At 36.0% G+C, this 21,151-nt stretch overlaps 1 protein-coding gene and 2 long non-coding RNA genes across 7 annotated transcripts; 1 reads left to right on the forward strand and 2 right to left on the reverse strand.

Annotated features, from left to right (window-relative positions):
• Positions 1–303: 303 nt before the first annotated feature.
• LOC130986813 (uncharacterized) lies at positions 304–2,681 on the reverse strand. The gene is made up of 2 exons (XR_009089404.1): positions 2,527–2,681; positions 304–561 (listed from the first exon to the last, which is right to left on the reverse strand). It is a non-coding gene; the product is annotated as an uncharacterized LOC130986813 (long non-coding RNA).
• A 5,131-nt stretch (positions 2,682–7,812) lies between these two features.
• On the reverse strand, positions 7,813–15,752 carry LOC130986785 (uncharacterized). 4 transcript variants are annotated; one of them, XM_057910316.1, is made up of 3 exons: positions 15,497–15,635; positions 10,151–10,249; positions 7,813–10,067 (listed from the first exon to the last, which is right to left on the reverse strand). In XM_057910316.1, the coding sequence occupies exon 3, from the start codon at positions 8,964–8,966 to the stop codon at positions 8,004–8,006; it is 963 nt and encodes a 320-aa protein (XP_057766299.1). In that variant the 5' UTR covers positions 8,967–10,067; positions 10,151–10,249; positions 15,497–15,635; the 3' UTR covers positions 7,813–8,003. The 4 variants fall into 4 exon arrangements, with proteins under 4 accessions (XP_057766299.1, XP_057766300.1, XP_057766296.1 ...); XM_057910317.1 differs by having other exon boundaries at positions 10,151–10,260; XM_057910313.1 differs by having other exon boundaries at positions 7,813–10,249; positions 15,497–15,752.
• A 1,730-nt stretch (positions 15,753–17,482) lies between these two features.
• On the forward strand, positions 17,483–20,696 carry LOC130986820 (uncharacterized). Of its 2 annotated transcripts, XR_009089412.1 has the most exons (3): positions 17,483–17,699; positions 19,194–19,274; positions 19,871–20,696. It is a non-coding gene; the product is annotated as an uncharacterized LOC130986820 (long non-coding RNA). The 2 variants fall into 2 exon arrangements; XR_009089413.1 differs by lacking the exon at positions 17,483–17,699 and having other exon boundaries at positions 19,039–19,274.
• The last annotated feature ends 455 nt before the right edge of the window (positions 20,697–21,151 follow it).

Here is a 21,151-nt window from a genome sequence, read left to right on the forward strand (position 1 = left end):
TAGTTCAAAGACATTGCAAATCATAATTGAAGAGCTTGATCAAGAATTGGAGGATAGTTAAGTCATTTTTAGGAAACTCTTTTCAATATTGGAGGTGTCCCACTTAAATGGAAGAACATTTTTTTGGTGGAATCAATGCATTCTTCGGTGAAAGTCTCCAAACTTAGCATTTAATTAAAGAAGGCAACCTCCGCAGGGCTGATGGCCAACATTATTTTTGTAAGCTGCACAACTGAATTTGCCACAGAGCGACCCTACATTAATCGTTAATTGAAATATAAAATAATTCAGACAGTATCGCAATATTGCAATCTTCCTCCATTTTATTGATAATTAAGCAAATTGAGGTGTTCTATAGTTGTTAAAACAGACACTCATACCACAAACATATTCATCACTTCTTTCCCAAAACAAAAAATAAAAAAAGGGCAAAAGAAGTGCAAATTTGAAATGGTTAACGGCAGCAGCGGCAATATGCGGCATCTGTACCACAGCAACCGAACTCACAGTCGTATTCATCAGTTCCTATGCCATCGTCACCTATCTTCTCATGCTCCTTTGCTGATCATAGAATTAAAACCACAACTAAATTTATCAGTAATTAAACTTTTAGGGTGTTTTAATTCTCTCTGATTATAAGTTAATCATGAAAAAAGAAAGAAAAATAAAAGATGGGAAAATTTTAATGGCTCCCTTTTTTTTATCTCAAGTTCTTTTAGGTGGAAAAATATAGTATGAAAATATTATGAACACAGAGAAAGGATAGAGAAGGAAAGTGGAGAGAGAGAGAGAGAAAAGAAGAAATATAGAGAAATGAGTTAAATTATGAATTTTAAAGATAAAATTGAAAAATCATAAAATTATACAATATGGAAAAATATGATCACAGGGTTGTCCGAAAAAAAATTCCCTCTTGCTCGAGGAAATTTTTTCGACAAAGCAAAATGTGTGAAAGAAATGAAAAATATATGCATTCCACCATTTTTTATCAAAGAAAACACAACTTTAATGTAAAAGTGAATCCAATATAATTGCAATAGTACAAGAGTCTTATTAAGTAGAAATAACATATATGTTTAAACACTCCAAATTAAGAAGTCGTTATTTTAAGGACTGCATAATACAGTATGTTTTAAGGAAGTGAATCATATTATAAACACTTTTCCGATCCTATTGTAGGAATTAGGAATTTATTCGAATCATTAATCTTTGTATGATTTATGATTACCTTGAATTTAAGTATTTTATAATGAAAAAAAAAAATATTCCCTCCGTCCACCAAAATTACGATACTTTTGGTGGGCACAAATTTTAAGAAAATTGGTGGTGATTTTTATGTAAGGGACTAAGGGAGAAAGGGCCTAGGGCCCCACCAAAATCTAAAATGAATGGTTGATATTGAATTAATGATGATATTTTTTGTAAATAATGAGTGCTTGTAAAAATAAAAGCTAAGAAAAAATGGTGGGGTCATATCTTAAAATGGAAAGTGCCATACTTTTTGTGGACATAAAAAATGACATACTTTTTGTGGACGGAAAAAGTATATTATCATGGACGGAGGGAGTATATTATTGTAGAAAAACATATTTAAATTATTTTTGAAGAATTGTTAGACTTATAAGTGTAACAGAATAAAATTTTATCTTGTGATGAATAACTATTACGTATGTCAGAAAAATAAAAATACGGCAGAAAATTTAGTGACATGTGAGGTTATATTAATTTTCGTTAATAACAAAGTTTACTTATGAATCCTTTAAATAGGAACATTTTAGAGGGGTATAAAATTAACGCAAATTCTCCTATGCGGTCAACCGCATACGATGCTGTCGGTTTGAAAGTTTATATTTTTTCACAATAATGTTTACATTTATTCATAAGAACTTTTACTTTTAGTTATTTTCACTCATTACTACTTTTATTTTTAACTATATGGTCGAGTAATTATTGTCGTAATAAAAAGTAATTATTTTACAATGAAATGTAATATTTCTAAATTATTACATTTATTCACGATAAATGTTTCTTTTATTTATGAGAACTTGTACTATTACGTAAGTATATATATATGTGTGCAAACAAATGTATATCTTATGCTTATTAAAAGTAACCGTCCGCTTACTATGCGATAACCGCATGCAAGACCAACTCTAAAATTAATTGTCAATTAAAACGTATTCAAATTCAATTTGCGATTTTAACACTAGCTTTGAAACGTTTTGATAATATATATATATTAAAAGGATCAATAATGATTTATATTTTTCCCGTAGTGATTCGAACCCCCGACTTATTGGTTAGAGGGAAAACGTCTTAACAATTGAGTTGTGCTCCGTTGTCAAAAAAATGATAAATGAACAAATCAAAAATAATAAAATAAAATATTGTCACCTTTTAGTTTAATATCTCCAAAACTTTCTGTTCACCATTAGAATTTGAAAAATAAAGTGCCTTGGGGCCTATAATTTCAATCTATACATACATAATTGGATTAATTTTGAAAGAGAGAAAGAAAGTGCTTACACGTCACTCTGTTAGACGTCTCAGTTAGTTCTCTAGTCTCTGCAACTTTAGCGGAAATGAGAAGCACCATAACTAAGAACACACCAATGTATACATTTCTTTTCGAAGCCATTTTTTTGCTTAGTATATAAATATGTATATTTTGATTTTGAATGAGAAGGTTGTGGGTTTTCCACTCTATATTTATAGATAACTTGTGCACGCAATGATTGCAATGTGTTATGATTTAGTACAATAATAATTTAATAGGAAAAATTTTGATTTATTTAATTTACTTTTCAAATAAAAATAGATTTTAGTTATTTTATTATATTCTCTATATTGTACTTATTTTTTTAAATTTGTTTTGCATTTTTTATTTATTTATTAATAAAAATAAAAAATTACAAAAAATTAACTACAATATAGAGAATCTTATTTTTATTTTTAAAAATTAAGTTAACCAATTTTTTTTTTCTATTTAAGTATTTTGTGGCCACAATGTGGCTGTTCAACGAGCAATTAGATGTATATCTCTATTAGACTATTTCTAGTATGAAAAGTATATATTCTAATTTATAAAAATACATATCAATTAAATTCTTATTTATTTTGTTTTTCAAAGATATCTTAGTAATTATATATAATAAATTTATTTTAGTATAAGATAGCTAGGAACATGCTTATATCTTAAAAAATTCAAAATTCTAATAAAATTTTTCGATTTTTAATAAAATCTATTTCATCCATCTAGAGGGCTATGTAACTTATGTTTTTATGAAAAATGGCTACATGTGATCATTACTTGAATTATTAAAAATAAATAAATTTTGATGTTGTCCTGGTAAAATTCATCTATTCTCTCTCAAAGACAACGTCAAAATTCAAAATTCTGATAAAATTTATCTATTTTTAATAAATATTTATATGTAACCTATGTTTTTATGAAAAATGTGTATAGAATGTAAAGATGTTTTCCTTATTTGACAAGTAAATGTAAGTATATGTTATTTTTTCTTGTGTGGTGGATCCCCAATTGAAAACGAAATTGAAATTAACGGTCGCCAATGAAGACTGCGTTTCATTGAAACCGACGGGTCTCATAAAAGTAATGTACTTCAAACTTTCCATGCGCTTATATACTCAAATTTTACGTCCCCATTTGTGCTAAAACAAAATTACACAAGTCAATAATTCGGATCTCGTGTAAAGAAAATTGAGGATTTGAGACGAGATATATATACATTTTCAAAGTGTTTCCGATTTGTAAAATAGAAAGTTGTACATAATATTGTGGACAAAATCCAGACAACTTCGTCCAGAGTTGCAGCACAAAAAATAAAACGAGTAAGAAAATAATGGATGATCATTTTTCCACAAGTTGTAAACTTACAAAAACAACGGAGAGAAACTAAGTTATTGAATAAATAACACTTTCGACTAACAAAAGTCCTAATTAAAATGCTAACAACTCTCAGTTCGTCCCATTAGAAAGTGGGAACCTTGAGCTTCCTCTGACCAATTAGAACAATTTTCTCGAAAAATGTGCAAACAGATGTGCCAACTTTTCCTCCAAATTTTTCCTTCCCTTTCTCAGTTTCACACAAAAACTAGCGATTATCGAACATGAGCGAAAATTTCATTGGTGTGGATGGAGTTTTTGAGTGAAAGTCCAAAAAAATCTCAATAAACCATGCTCGTCATGTTCAAAAGAAAAAGTTGATAACCACTAATTAACTTCAAAAATTATATGTTGCATATTTTATAGTTACCAGATCATATCAACTTCTTTACCAAAGGCATATGATGAATATACAAATAAGTGAATAAAATCCATGAAGATTGCTTATGAACTCTTCGAGTAGTTATACAATCAACTAGAGCAATCACATTTTCACACCCAGATACATTGGATCTTAATTAGATACTTTATTGATAGAATTGGGTGCTTTTATTGTTATTTCGTATTGGCCCGTAGGACCACTTAAAGGCCCAACCCACTCTATTCTTTGGAGGCCCTCTATATTGTGCCCTAATTTTTTATTTTATTTTTCAAAGAAACACCTAGGGTTAGACAGACCCCAAACTTGTAATTGAGAGGGTGGGCGATTAAATGCAGTTAATTTGAATCTTATTCAGTCGGCTTTGATTGGAAAAGATAAGGTTAAGATCTCTCTCTTGCAATATGCCGACGATACGATCTTCGTCTTGAATGGACATGAAAGCAATGTTGGTGCGATTAAATGCATCTTCGAATTGTTTCATCTGATCTCGGGGCTGAGGGTCAACTATGACAAAAGCTCCTTAATGGGAGTCGGTTTTGACGACAGGAAACTGGAGAACATGGCAACGGAACTTCAGTGTACAGTCGGTTCGCTACCGTTTAAGTATCTTGGTATCATAGTGGGCGGCAATCTTAAGAGTGTGATTGATTGGAACTATGTTGTCGACAAAGTCAGGAAAAAGATCAATGGATGGAGTAACATGAAAATCTCGTTGGCAGGTAGAGCTACGTTGGTCAAGGCGGTGCTACAAGCTATCCCAACCTATCAGCTTTCCTTCTCCCTCATGCTAAAGACCACGGTGAGATCTTTGAATTCTTTGTTGGGGAGCTTCATTTGGGGGGGGGGGGTGAGGCGAGATCGGGATCGATTGCGTGGGTAAAGTGAAGAGATCTTTGTTTGAAAAAATCTGAAGGGGGCTTGGGGCTGAAAAATCTTGAGTGGTTTAACGAAGTCTTAGTTGTCAAGTGGTTATGGAGGTATTTAGAGGGGGGCGGGATGTCGCTATGGGCAAAGATCGTCAAATCTATTTATGGCGAGTTGGAGTGGGGGGAGTCAGGTCTGAATCTAAGGGGAAATAGGAGACACAAGTGTGGATGGTGGGCTAGAGTTGTTAAACTGGGAGGGGGGTCGCTGGACAGCTGGTTTTTGGAAAACTGCAGGCGGAAAGTAGGGGACGGTTGTGAGACTAAATTCTGGTCGCATGTTTGGGCGGGGAGAAAGCCGCTCATGTCAGTTTTCCCAAGATTGTTCCAGCTGAGTGAGAATAAGGAGTCTAGTATTGCTGAGTCGGGAAGGTGGGAGAACGAAAGATGGGTGTGGGATTTGAAATGGAGAAGGGAGTTAAGAGAGTGGGAAAGGGAGGGAGTCACTAACCTTTTATCGATGGCGGATTCTTGTGCTCCTGTGACAGGTGCGGCTGACGGCTGGGAGTGGCTGCCATCGACGGCTACCAAATTCACTTCCAAAACGGCATATGAAGTTCTCACCGCTAGGAAGAAGGAGGAAACACCATCAACAAAGGAAGATGGAGTGTTCACTTCGACGTAGAACTGTGGTGCGACTCAAAAAGCAAAGACAACTGCATGGAGAGTCTTAAAGAATAGGATGTCCACATGTGAGAATTTGAGGAAGAGGAAAGTCACTATTAGTGACGAAGAAGCCAAATGTAACGCATGCCAGTCCGAAGGTGAGACGACAAACCACTTCTTCTTGATTTGTTCAAAGACGGAGGAGGTTTGGAATGATTTGCAATCTTGGATCGGGATCAGTACCATCAAACCAAATGAGGTCAGGGCACACCTTCTCTCGACAGCGAATTTTCACGGTGATAAGAGCGTCAAGAAACTGTTGACTTCCCTTTGGGTGTGCACTATCTGGACGTTGTGGAAGAAGAGGAATTGTTGCAGATTCGAAGGTCAAATCTGGAACTCTCGCGACATAAGTACAGAAATTAAGGTCCGGATGTGGTGCTGGAACAAGGCCTTCGGAATTACAAAGAAGGACTTCAGTCTTCAGGTTTGGTGCGAAGAGGGATTGATCGGTCATGTCATGAACTGAGGTTTTTCTTGCACAAATTTCTGTCGATGGAATTCTTCTTTTCATTCCTTTTTTGGAGGGTCTTAGGGGTGTTTTGGTGTTGCTTGCTGTGATGTTTGCTGATGTTATGATCTTCTTCATGCTACCTTGCTCGGCTTCCTGCCGAGTGGCTTTCTTTTTTTCCTGGCTTGTATCATGGTATCTCTGGTACCTTTTGTTGAGTAATACAATTTTTTATGATAAAAAAAATTGAGAGAGTGGGCGGTAAAATATAGAGGAGCAACCAAGTGGAGAAGAGCTGGTTGTGGGTTCTTGTTGTTTGTCAACAAGAGCTATCTATCTGTTCCTAAGAACATATGTAGTGGAGAGTCAAGTTGGGCTCTTAAAAGTGGTTCCTATCATTTAAGAGCCCACTTCCCATAGTGGGAGAGCCTCCACCTTGGCTCATAAATTTAGTTTTTGATTTTATATTTAATTTTAATGTTGTTTACAAGTAAATTTGACATCTAATTTAAAAAATAAAATTCCATTGAAATTAAAATCAAACCTTATATATATTAAAAAACACACAAAAAAAATATTACAATAATTTAACGTTGAATTAATTAAAAAATAAAATAATTAAAAAAATATTACAATAATTTTCATTTCTATTTTATCCTTATTTTAAATGCATTTTTAGATTAAAAATATTAATTAAAAAGTGAAATGAAAAATTAGAATTAAAACTATTTGGAAGCTACATTAAGTTGATATTGTATTGACCACCTAAAGTTCGGTGCCGTCATTTGGAAATCCAAATTCATCCGGCCGAGCTTTTTCACCATTCTCTCAGGAATCAAACGCCTTCACTCCGACGGGTCTTGAAAGAATAAACTTGAACAATAATTTTGTTCATAATGATGATGTCACCGAGATACCCGCCATGCCAACGACAACGAAGCAACGCGACGACTACACTCCAATGGAGACGGTGCTCATATGCATCTTGTGGGCTGAGACTACATTAAACGCCGTCAAGGGAGTCTCGAGTATCACAACAAGGCCTATAGGCCAAAAGGCGGTGAAAAAAGGCAAAGGGAAAATGAAGAAGAAGGCCGAGACGTCGGCCGAAGGGGAGAAACAGGAAAGAGCCTTTGTGGCCATTGAAAACATGATCAAAGTCATGGATGTTTTCTCCCAAATGCAACGGGACCTCGCCGACTTCATCCTCGTGAGTAAGGATACGCCGGGAATGACTTCGACCAAGTTGGAGTTTCAAGAAAATATGGTTGCGGCAATTTGTCGTCGTCGAGGATGGTCAATTTTATTTTCTTTGTAATTTTATTTTTAATTAATGTAAGGTTTAATTTTTATTTTAAGAGCATCCGCAATGGGGTTCCTTGATAGCCTACTTGATAGTGGTTGTGTTATTGAGTAGGTAGTGCTGCATTGGGGTTCCTTGATAGCCTACTTGATAATATTAGTTTTGATTTTATGTTTTTCATTTAAATTTTATTGCATAATTTAAATAACATATTTTTGTAATAGTTAAATACGCCATTAAACATAAAATTTAAAATTACCTAAAACATAAAAAAAAATTACATAAAAATTTAAAAACACCTAAAACATAAAATAAAATTACATAAAAATTAAAAACAACTAAAACATCATTAAAATTACATAATTAAAAGCCTAGGATAGACCACGACGCCTGAGCATGTCGGCGACCATGGACGCGTGCAATGCACGTTGTGCATCCGTCATGTGCGTCGTATCCGTGTTCAGGAGCTGCATATCGAGCTCCCTCTCCCTGATATCGTTCCTCCGCTGGTACTGGGCGGTGAATGCCCTCATCTGCTCGTCGGTCCTGTCCAACCTCTCCACTATTGTCGGTGGAGGATCCGAGCTCGTATGCGACACTGATGCCTTCCCTTTCCCCTTCGCCGCCGCCTTCGCCTCCTTGTTGCCAATGGGCCGGGCAGAAGAGATCTCCTCGCCCGACGCCGAGGTGGTGAAGCCGCCCTCTTCCGTGGTCTTTGTCCTCTTGGAGGCATGCACGTCTCCAATGAGGTACATCGACTTGAACTTGGGATTGTTCCGGAGAATTTTCCACGCGTTCCAGAAATTGAAGGAGGCCATGTGTGGGCTTCGAGCCCTGAAGAGGATTTGGGCCTTGTCACGAAGCATATCATCCGAATGACCGGAGGGCCAATTGTTGCGCGTCTCCACCCAAACAGCTTCCCAGAGACGCACATCCGCGCTCACCCGGGACCAGTGGCCTTGAAGTTGCTTGATCTTAAGGTCGACGCCGAGGATGGGGTTCACACGTGCGCGGATCCGGCCCCAATACGCCTCTCCCTTTTGATCCGTCCCACGGATGGCGTCGTTGGTCTCCTCCGCCCAAATTTGGACGATGAGATCCGTATGCTCGGGAAGGTAAGTATGACGGTACCTAGCTTCCTTGTCGTGCTTGATTTTGGTGGCCATTTCCTTCCTCCGGCCGCCTTTCTTTGGTGGGGAGACACTCTGCTGTGCACTGACCGGTTCCTCCTCGGGCGGGCTCTCCTCCAAGTTGATTCCTCCCATATCGGGATGATAATCGGAGGAGAGATCGAGGCACCAATTTGGATCGTAGAAAGGGTTGTGTGGATCCATGACGGAGAAAATTCTTGAAGAGAAATGGAGGAGATGAAAATTAGAGGAGAAGAAGAGGTGTGAAGATGGTGGGGAGAAGTTGAGGTTTTTTAAAGAGGAGAAGAAGAAAAAAAAATTGAAAACGGTCGGTCAAAAGTGCGCAAATCGAGGAGATGCAGTCAAAATTAGAATAAAATTCGAATTTATCAAAATTTTCCTTTTTTTTATTAGGGCGCGTGCATTGCACGCGCCATCCTCTCCCCCCCCCCCCCCTTCGAGCATACTTGAAGACTCGAGTATGCCTCGAGTACCTCCTCGCCGCAACGGTCTACCCGAGTGCAACGCACTACTCGAGGAGGCCCTCGAGTAGCTGCGTTGCAGGTGCTCTAATGTATTTTTTTAATTAATATAATGTTTAATTTTAATTTTAATGAAATTTATGTTTTAAATTTAGTATTAATATAAATTAAAATTTAAGACCCCGGATGTAGAGAGCCTTATTGCAGAGAAGTGACTCTTAAGTGATGCACCACCTAAAAGCCCCTTCAAGGGGCTCACTATTGTGGATGTTCACAACATTAGCTTCGCACAATAGGCATCTTATAAAACAGTTTTGCCGCGTCTAGGATCTTTTCAACCAACATGAGCCCTTTGGTGAGAGTGGTGAAGGTTAGCACAGTAGGCTCGTGCCTAAAATCGCAAACCCAAAATCAAGTATTTTCAGTCCGCAACAACAATTAATCGCAATACTCAAAGGTATAGTGATCCAACTTGGAAGTATTTTGTCGAACAAATGAAGGGCAACATAGTATTGTTTCATCTTCACTACAATACTCACATTTATTGAAAAAAAAAAAAAAAAAGAAGTGTGCTGCTGCATTCTCACCATTTCCTGAAATAGAGGATAACATCATCTGGCTCACGCGTAGATCCGAAATCGATCAACGTGTGTCATTTCACATTTGGTTGGTGACATTATCAAAATTGAATGGCAAAAGTGGAGGATTTGAATACAGAATTTTTCCCAAAACCATGGCAGCGAGATTCGAATGAAATGAGAATTACTCAATTAATTTCACACGATCTGAGTGATATTAGAAAATGAGAATTCGTGATTTATTCCTGAAAACATCATTTGTAGGTACGAATTAAATGAGTGAAAATTCAAGTTTTTTGAGCAGTTTAAGGGCAGCAACGGCAATAACCTTTACGCCTTCTAGGTGAACTAAGTGCTCCACAGCACCCGGACTTGCACTTGTAGAGCGGTTCCATCATAACCTCATTTTTCTTCTCACCTTCCTTAGCTGCAACAAAACTAAGCCACGCCAAATTACTTTACTTCATCTTTATATTTTTAAATTCAAGGGTTAAACCAATTAAAATACACAAAAATTTGGGGTGATTATCATTATGCACATAAACTTTCCTTCTTCTCAAAATATACATTAATTTTATAACTTCTCCATAGTCTCGATAATTTGCAATTCAAGTTCGAACTGACGTGGCATCACGTGGGCGACTAATATCTACATCCACAATTAGGGCTATAAACAAACAAAATCACTTGCAAATTATTCGGAGCCCAGCTAAATAAAAAAGGTTGTTCATTCTCGTTTAGTGAAACTCAATAAATAAACGAATCAAATTTAAACTTGGTAGTATTTGGTTCGTTAGCTAAAGAATAAGCTTGTTAAGTGATTTTGCTTGAAAATATAAATTATTACTAGTTACAACTAGTATTTATATACTCCCTCCATCCCGGCTATCTTGAGATAAAAAATTTTACCACATGATTTAAAAATTGGTGTTTTGTGTATTACGTGTGGTGAGTGAAAAAGTGAAAAGCTGAATAAAGAGGAAAAAAGTTGTGTGATTGTGTTGGCCTAGCGGTAGGAGGTTAATGCCCAAGACCTGAGATCCTGGGTTCGAGTTCTCTGTCGCGCAGTCTTTAAATTTCCTTTATTTGCTTATGTAATTTATATTAAAAAATTATCATTATAAATATACTTTTTAAGTGGAACCATTTCTCCACTCACAATACAATAATTATTTTTATTAAAACATGTGTCATCCCTTACTTGGACTATTTTTTATGGACAGAAGGAGTATAATAATAAGAATTAAATTTCTAGATTGTGAAGAAAGTAATCGTCATAGTCAATCTTATTTTAAGAAAATAACACTAACCCATCAATATAACAAAAAGTAACAATGTTGGGCTCTTAAAATTTCAAACTATATTATTGTAAAAGTTTCATATCTAGATAGCCCAAAACTAATTAAAAAGTCAAAAAAATACGAATAATATAAATAGAAAAATACAAGAACAAATAGATTTATATAAATAAATAAATAACTCATACACACAATTAAATAAATATATATAATATCTTAAATTCTAACTTTTGGATATATAACTAATTTTTTATTTACAAAATCATAATAAAATTAATAAAAAATTCATTCTCCTTAATAGCATTGAAAAGTACTGTAATTTAAAAATATTTAAATTTAAATTAGTTATAATCAAACAACCATGTTAACTTTTTTGAAATGAAAAAAATGACATCTACCGATTTTTTCACCAACAAACGAAAACAAAATTAAAAAATAATATGATGTTCAACCTTAGAGATGAATGAGATAGAACAAAAAATAATTTTGACATTTTAAAAGATCACCACTTATTCATTTTAAATTCAACTTTATAAATATACATCAAATTAATGATTTTCTCGCAATCTTTAATTTAACATTTATATTTAATATTTTTTTCATGAATCAAAGTTAACAATTTTTGAAAAATAATTAAATAGAAAAAAATAAGAGAGAGAAAATTTTGATGGAAAAAATTAAAAAGAGAAATAAAATTTGTAAGCAAAAACTCATCTTTTTTAGATGGTGGCTAAGATTACGTGCACTCCCACGTAAAAAGAAGTTTTAAATAAATATATACTCCTTCCGTTACCCCAAATAATTTCTTAAGAAGAAGGGCACGGGTTTTAAGATAAAATTGTTGAGGGTATTGAAAATGGTAAAAAAAGGGGTTAATAGCCGAAAAATACATGAACTTTCACGAAATTTGCAAATTGCACATGACCTTCAAAAATAGCCTCAGTATACATCACCTTTTAATTTTGTTGCAAATTGCACACGCGTTGACCACCACTTTGATCGGTGTTGACGTGGCACCGGAATTTTCAGACGTGGACTCACCGGCATTCAGAACGACGTCGTTTTAAGTGAGTATAATTAAATTTAAAAAAAAATCGTAAAAACCCTAATTCCTCTTAACCAAACTAGCGCCTCCCTCACTCCCTGACCAGCGTCTCCCTCACCAGCCGTCTGCCTCAGTTCACCACCACCACTCCAGTTCGTCGCTGACCGCCGCTCGCCTCCGCCCTCCTCGTCACAAGACGGACCACCATCGAGGTTAGATGTTGCCGCTGCGCTGCTATTTTCGCCTCGCCGTCGTCCTTTTCCATCTGTAAAACGCCGCTCGTCACCGCCCTACTCGCCACAAGACGCGCGCGCACCGACCACCATCGAGGCCAAACGTCGCCGCTGCGCTGCTATTTTCGCGCCGCCGCCGTCCTTTTCCATCTGTAAAACGTCGACCGCCTCACCGCGTTCCAGCCACCAATTTAGATTTGGGGGCTCTTGATCGGATTTTTTTAGGAATATCTGATGGGAATTTGGGGAAATTTCGCTGGGAACTGAGAAATAAGCTCTGAATTTGGGGAAATTTCGCTGGGAATTGGGCGCTGGTCTGCTGCTGCGTCAACATCGGAGTTGCAGGCGGGGGGTAGGGTTACCGCCGTGGATCTAAATAAAGGGGAAGGCTGGGCGGCAAGTTTAATTTCTCGCCAGAAGTTTCCGATGGAGAGGCAGATGCTCGTGATTTCTTCTCATATTTTGATTTCTTTGATTTTTGTGGTGGTGGTTATGGTGGAGGTGAGGAAAAACAGTGGTTGCGGTGGTTTGTGGTGGTGGAATGGCTCGTCGGATTCTGGAATGGCTCGCCGGAAAAGCAAGGATTTTTTTTTATTTTTTTTAATTCTTCAAATTATCAAAACGACGTCGTTTTGCTCACATGACTTACCAGCGTGTAAAAAAAGTCACGTGGTTATCCATGTCATCGACGGTCAAACTTAAGAGTTGCCGGAATTTTCACCGTGTGCAATTTGCAATTGAAAGGTGGTGTATTCTGGAGCTAATTTTAAAGGTGATGTGCAATATGCAAATTTTGTGAAAGTTCGTGTATTTTCCGGCTATTAACCCTAAAAAAATATTATAATTAATATTGAAAATTGTAAAAATAAATTATAATTAGTATTGAGAGTTGTGAAAATGTGAAAAGTAAGAATAAATGTATATTATTAGTAGTGAGGTCCCAAAATAGATAGAAAGTTAGTTAGAGGACGGCCCAAAAAAATGATAAAAAGTTATTTGAGGGACAGAGGGAGTATTTTTTTTTTTTTGTAATATCGTATTTCCCCTATCAACTAAGTTGTGACGCATTCAATAGTTGGGAACACATTTAATTAGAGCGAGTCTATTTAGAAATTGTGATAAGAAAGCGACGGTACCTCTTTTGCCATATTAAAATATTATCAATTTAAGGGTAAATGTAATTTCCTGTCTTATCGTTTTAGTGAATTCTTAAAAATGTCTCAATCTAACGATAATGTCATAACGATACCCAACCTATCACAAAAATATCATCTGTGTCCTATAAAAATTTTCCGACAATCAAAAATTGACGTGGATAGCCGGAGTTACAACATGGAATATCTACCTGGAATTAAACATCTAGCTGAAAAAATGTTTTAATATGCCTCTCAAAAACTATGGGATGGAATTAAATGTTGGTGTTGAATGTTATAAACTATGGGACAGAAACCTCGATTCGAAAATCTCATTCTACAGCAATTTAAAGCAACTATTTCAGAAAAAAAAAAAAGTTAAAAACCCTATCGGAAAATCGAGTTAGGACTTCGATTCTAGTTGTGGCCGCAATTTCAACCTCCGCGATTCAAGTTGCCGGCGTGATTTGAGACGACTCCATCGATTCCACATGCCTCCGCGATTTCAGTAGACGTCGATTTCAGGGGTTGAGATTGGAAGCAAGTTCTTACGAGTTGAGAATCCAGTTTTCAGACATTGAGATTTCAGAACTTATCGAGATTTGGAGTTGAGATTTCAGATGTTAGGAATGAGTCCATACAATGTCGTTCTTTTTTCTTTTTTTTAAGAGGCATATTAAAACGTTTTTCTAGCTAGATATTTAATTCCACGTAGATATGCCATGTTGTAACTCCGGCTATCCACGCCAATTTCTTATTGTCGGAAAATTTTAATAGGACACGGACGATATTTTTGTGATAGGTTGGGTATCATTTTGGTATTATCGTTAGGTTGAGACATTTTTTAGAATTCGCTAAAACGATGGGACAAAAAGTGACATTTACCCTAAATTTAATTTTAGGGATTTTGGCAAATAAAATCATGAATTATTTTGAATTTGTAGTTTTAACGTGACTTTTGAAGTGTGACAAATTAAATCACCATCTTTTAAATTTTTGCAATTTCGTTCCCCTATTTTTTTCGGTCGTCGAATTGCTGGGTTGGAATTTTCGTGGATTAGTTTGCCACGTAATATTCATGTTACGACGTTATTTTTTCTATAAAATTACTGGATATTGAAAATTATGGTGCTAATATAGGATACAGTGCCTTTTTAATTTGGAGAAATTTATAATTGAAATTGTACGAAACGACATCGTTTATGCCTAACAAAAACAATGTCGTTTTTACTAATTCAAGTAAGCTCAAATTCAACATTCTGGCGACCAAAAGAAATTAGGTGGATGGAATTGCAAAAATTGAATAGGTGGTGATTTAATTCGCCACACTTCAAAAAGTCAAGTTAAAATTACAAATTCGAAATTGTTCGTGATTTTATTTGACAAAACCCCTTTAATTGATAGTATTCTTATTAGTGCTAAAAATAAATGTAGTATTTCCAATTTATAATATAGTATATTCTTAAATTGAATACTTAATTTGTTTTCGAAACCAGTGTTAACATATTAAAGATTGAAACTCTGAAAATTTATCAAAAATTGCTCAAACTTAAACGATCATAAGTATAGAAAATAGTTTGAGGGTCTAGACGAATCAAAATTAAGTATTTTCGGCAAATTAAACAGTTCCTTCTACCTCGCCGAAGACCTAAATAAGATCAGTTATTGCACACAAGATCGGACTTGCATGGCATTTCTGCATATATAGTAAATGCATAGATTAATTGGGGTTGATTTGCTTTTGTTTCTATTTGCTGAAAAATCCACATCACTACGTCTACAACTGTTGACAATCGAGAAAATGTTGAGTTTTTGTTGGAGAGGAGAGCAATTCAGACATTCTAATAGTATATAGAAAAGAAGCCAAAAAACGAAAAAAAGTGCCTTCAAGCTTATAAATTCAATCCATATATATGTATATTTATACACGTAATTGTATTAGTTTGAAAGAAAATAAATGCTTACATGGCACTCTACTGGGCGTCTCAGTGAGTTCTCTGGCGTCTGCAGCTTCCGACGAAATCAGAAGCACCAAAACTGCAGCCATAAATACATTTCTTTTCGAAACCATTTTTTAGCTGTCACAAGTTTGTGTGTCAAGTTTTCCACCCTCTATAGACTATATTTATAGATAACTTCTTCAACCAATTAATTTATTCGTCGCAAAATTCAATTGCTTCAAAGAAGACTACGTTAGTTACGTATTAATTAACAAATGATTCACGACCTACTCAAAAGATAATATATATATGTGTACGTGGCGCGCTAGGAGTGGAACACGTGACAAATGTCTTTCAAGGGCTTCTAAAGCAAAATACACGCATGGGTAAAATAGAAAGAAATTTTTTGAAAATTAAAAGAAAATAACTTTTAATTTTCTTTTTTAAAAAGTTATAATTTTTTTTTTTCAAATACAGCTTATGTGGCCTAGTTAAAGCACCAAAAAACTCACCTTCGATGTGGGTTGTAATTTCACTTTATTTGGATATGGTTTATTTGTATTAGTTTCATTTGGATATGGTGTACGTAGTTTGCACTAGGTTTGTCATTTGTGCCATAGAAGTACAAAATATAAATATATTACTCACTTCTTCCCACCGAAAGTGGTGCGTATTTCTTTTTGGGCTGTCTCACCGAAAGTGGTGCATTTCTTTTTTTGGTAATAATTTTACACTACAAACAATGTGGCCCCACGCACATTTACACATATTTACACTACAATCTTATTCTCCTTAAATCCCGTGCCCAAAAGAAGTGCACCACTTTGACCGGAACGGAGGGAGTAATATTTATTATATTTATATTTTTTAATTAGCAATCTAGTAATATATATATATATATATATATATATATATATATATATATATACACTCCATCTGTTTCACAAAAACATACACCTTTGAAAGTGGCCCGAGTTTTAAGAAATACTATTAGATAAAAGTGTATTGTGATTGGAAATGATGTCTGACTTTATGAAAAGTAAGGATAAAAAGTAAGTCGATTGTGGTGGGGTACTGCGCAAAAATGAAAATGACATATTTTTGTGAGACAGCTCAAAATAGTAATAAGGGTATGCTTTTTGTCAGGGGCGGAGCCAAGCCCCCGACGATTTGCCCCTACATGTTTTAAATTTTTAGTGGGGCAATATTAAATATTTTTATGATTTCATATACATTATAATGTATTTAAGAGTAGCTAAAAACATTCCACCATGTAGCTCCACCGTGCTTTTTGTGAAATGAAGAGAGTAATATATAATTATTCTAAAATTAGAGATATATATGACAATCTATATTTTGTGACTAAGACACTTTTTATATTAGCATGGATAATTGCCGGAAACTCTCTCCCTAGCTCTCTCTTTATCTTTTATGTTGTTTCTATCATTAAATTTTGGCCAATTTTTTTTTAGCGAAAACTCGATCCTTGAATCTTCTATTTGTGTAGTCTGAGATTGTTAGATTTCATCGTTTCTTTTTGTAATATCAAATCCCAATTGTTGGGAAGACACGGGTGTAACACCCCGTTATTTCTTAGCTAAATTTAGAATTATTTTGAACGTAGAAGTCAGGATGATTCACGCCGGATATAAAGAAAATGAATTTATTTTAATTCCAACAAAAGTGTTTTAAAAAAAAAAAAAACATTTATAAATTTAGTTATTAAATTTATGTGCGTCGCATATTTATTTAATTTAGCATTCAAAGCATTTTCACGAGCTTTTATTTAAGCAAACCCTGAACAATTATTACAGTTTTCATAGTACAACCCGGAAGATTTTTATTTTATTTTATTTTACTCCCACTACTTCCACCCATTTTTTTTTTAAGCTTTCATCTTCCATCCTTTCCACCTCCATGATTAACATCACTACACCCACACCCACACCCACCTAACATCCCACTACACCCACCTAACATCTCACTACACGTTAATACCTCACTACCATTCATTTATATCAGCTAAGAGAAGCTTTCTCTTTTACTCTGTTTCAAACAAATCAGCACAATTTATTCTCACAAGAAAAACGCAGATGGAGGACCTTATTCACCAAATTCCCTCTTTCAAGAACAGAACTTGAATTTACAAAGTTTTTGTTGCTGCATACTTTCACACCACAAGAAGTTTGGTTTTAAAGGACTCTCCCTCAACAAATCATTATCACAAGGTTTTCTCTACACTGAATAGATCCTAGACTTTGCCTTAAATATTTATTTTCGCAGCAATTGTTTTAGAACTCAAGGCCTTTCCCAAAAAAATTTCAACTTCACCGAGCATCAGATAGAAATGCATACATATACATATAGTTAGTGCATCTTCTCGATCATAAACATATTTTACAAAAGTGAAATCTCTTAATGTTTAATGTATACATCTGTGTATATATACACATATATGAAGCATGTTTATTTAAAAAGAATAGAATAAAGAAGAAGTAGAATTTTGAACTTGCTGGGTATGTATGAGTCAAGTCAGATACGGGGAAGGGTTGTGGTGTTGTTGGTGTTGTGAAGTTGGAGTTGGGAGGGCAGCGACGGTCGGCGGTGGCTTTGAGCTACTGTTTGGCTGGAGTGTGTAGAGGAGAGAGGGATGAGGCGGTGGAGTTTTGAGCGGAGGATGGCGGCAGCTCATTGCTGTTGTACTTCCGGCGCACAATGAGAGAGTTGAGAGGTAGAGGGAGGCTAGGGCTCGGCGGCTCCGCTGCTGTTGTCCGGCCGAGGATGGAGCATGAGAGATGAGGGCGTGCGTCGTGGGGGTTGCAGAGGGCTGGGCTGGAGGTCAGGCGCGGCGATCGGCAGCGGCGGTGCGGTATCGCCGGCGGTCGCTGCTGCGTCGTGTTTGTGTGTGCGTCGTGTTCTGTGTGTGTGTCAGAGTGCGTGGAGTGAGAGAGAGAGATCAGAGAGAGCCGAGGATGGCGCGGCTCGTCGCCGCTGCTCCTCCGGCGAGCTTACTTCTGGAAGAGGGAGAGAGAGACCGAGTTCTTGGCGTGCGTGTGTGTGTTCTTCCATCTGAGTGTGTGCGTGTGTTTGTGTTTGTGTGCGTGTGTTTGTGTTAGAGTATGTGCGGCTGAAGGGGGGGAAGGGGGGAAGAAGGGAAGGGTTTGGGCTAGGGTTGGGTTTTGGGAATTGGGTTTGGGTATTGGGCTTGAGTTTTGGGTCGGGCTTGGGCCGATTTCTTTTATTAAAATGTTTGGGCCTCATCTTTTAAATGGTTTGAGCTAAGTTTATTTATTTATGTGGACTGCGAATTTTTAAGAAGTTGGCCTTTACCTTTAATTATTTTGGGTAGTCCATAATTTAATTAATTAGACTTAATTAGTTTGATTAATTATTTTAAAGATGATTTGCATAATAGTATTATATTATTATTATTATGTACATATTTTAAGTGATTACTTATTATATGCTAAGCATGACATGCATTTGCATATGCATTTTTGCAAATAAAAGTACTCATGATTTAAATTGGTTCTTATTAAATCCAATTTTCAAAAGAAAGTCGAGTAAGAATATTGTTGGTGTTCTTAACTCAAGAATTTTAGTTTCAATTATTTATTCATTAAATTTTGAAAACCCGGCTAAGTGAATCATAGAATATTAAGCACTACACCATGACTTAAGATTAGCTTCACGAGACCTATTAAGAATAGAATTTCTTGTAGGCTTTGTGACCAGGGGGATTAGCGCTGCTTTCCCAAGACAGGTTTATATGTGATTATGATCTTCAGGCTTTGCCTAACCAGGTGGGCTTACTTTCCAAATGTACAAAGTATGATTGAGTTATTAAGCTCTAAATGTTTCAATGAAATGCAAATTGTTTATTTAATGTAATGAAAACCGTTTATCCAATAAAATATTTTGTGCACTCTGCTCTGTTTAAGGCTCGCATAAGTTAATCGATCGAGGTTCTCTTATGACCTAACACGTTGTTTGAGAATTGTGTACACCTATTAGCTGACTCGGTGGGTTGATCTCCATTCGGGCACTAATCATGTATGAGGCGTTATAAGGGTGCTCGACGGGATGTGTTCCGGAGCATTGGGTCCCAAATGGGAACTTGACTGGGTTACGCCCTCAGTTCAAGTAAAGCGGGAGATATGGATCCGTCGGTGGCTAAAAGGTCCGGGATCACAGCGAGTAACAGAAAGGGAGTGTGACATGTGCGCACAAATGAAAAATGTTTTAACATGCTTAGAAGTTATTTCATTTTAAAACCTTCTAAGTCATGTCAAGTATAATTGGATAAACTGCTCTTTACGAAAATATAAAATGTTTCAGAAAATGCATGCCCACTAAGTACATTAGTACTTAGCCCAAAAATACTTTCAAATGTTTTCAGGTTGGCTGGCCGGTGCTGACGGGACGGAGCTGAGGCTAGCGATAAATTCCTATGTTAGACTTCCGCTGTAGCAATTACTCATATCAGTCTTTTGTTTTCCCAACTTAAGATCTTCATGTTAAATTTCAAATGATATACCTGACAGAGCTTAGACTCTTCACTACTAAATTTATGCTAATGAATGTCGGTTGTCAGAAGCATGAAACAAAACTTGTGATCCAAAGGGGCATAGCCCGACTTTCTATCCTATTTCGGGTTTTTACAAGGTTGTTCCTTGTTTATTTCTATGAATTAGTTGCACCTCGATTATATTTATTCATTCAAGAATTGGGGTGTGACAGAATGGTATCAGAGCATGAGTTTTCTTTCATGACTCTGATAACCATAAGCTTTTGATGTCGAGTCTAGAATAGTATCTCTAGACTTCTAAGAATGTCAGTAGCCCTCAGCTCACCGTCACACTGCCGCAACCAAGGTACGATAATAGTTTCAAAAATATACATATATGTATTTCAGATGTTATGAAAGTTTTCAAGAAAAGGTGCGCCTTATGTTTACGATGCTATGTGAATGCTTTTTGTCGTGTTTGGGACTACCCGAACCCATAACGACTCAATGAATGTATTTCGTGTTTGGGACAACCCGAGCCCTTAACGAATCAATGTATGTATGTATGTATGGTCGAGTTAGATTCCTTGAATCTTTCCGGCATAAGCAAAGTTTTTCATGAAAGGGACATTTAATGTCCATATGACTCAAAATTTCAAAGAAAGCAAATATATGTATGTATGTATGTATGAATGAATGATGAGAAAGCTTTATGTTATCATTTTAGGTTCACTGCCTATATGATTAGAATGATGAGTTCTTTTACAAATCGTTTGAGAACCACCCAATAATGCCTTACGAATGTTAGTCGTGATAGCACCGCTAGAACGACATAGAATGGACCTATATGATACCAAAGATTTATGATTGAAGTACTTAGAAGTAAGTGCTTTAAGTTAGAAGTTGACTTAGAGCTTTATAAGAGATAAGAAGTTGACATGATTGGGGGCGAAGCTCCCATTTGACTGAGTAATTCGTTGTGCTGGGTCTGGCCAGCCCACATGACTAAGATCTCGGTGATTGTCAATTTAGTCATCCCAATGTATAAACTCGTACTATATAGTTGTCCCAATAAGATCTTCTTTGATCACGATAAGCATAGTATGATTAGAATGAGTTTGTTTGTCAACAGTTCTCGAGACATGAGACGTAGCATTCTCACGATTAGAAAAT

This window comes from Salvia miltiorrhiza, chromosome 5 (genome assembly GCF_028751815.1).
Source record: "Salvia miltiorrhiza cultivar Shanhuang (shh) chromosome 5, IMPLAD_Smil_shh, whole genome shotgun sequence".
Classification (NCBI taxonomy): domain Eukaryota; kingdom Viridiplantae; phylum Streptophyta; class Magnoliopsida; order Lamiales; family Lamiaceae; genus Salvia; species Salvia miltiorrhiza.

What these genes read in the sequence shown, in the direction of transcription:
- LOC130986785 (XM_057910313.1), bottom strand. Translation starts at nt 8,966, where the DNA reads ATGGATCCACACAACCCTTTCTACGATCCAAATTGGTGCCTCGATCTC.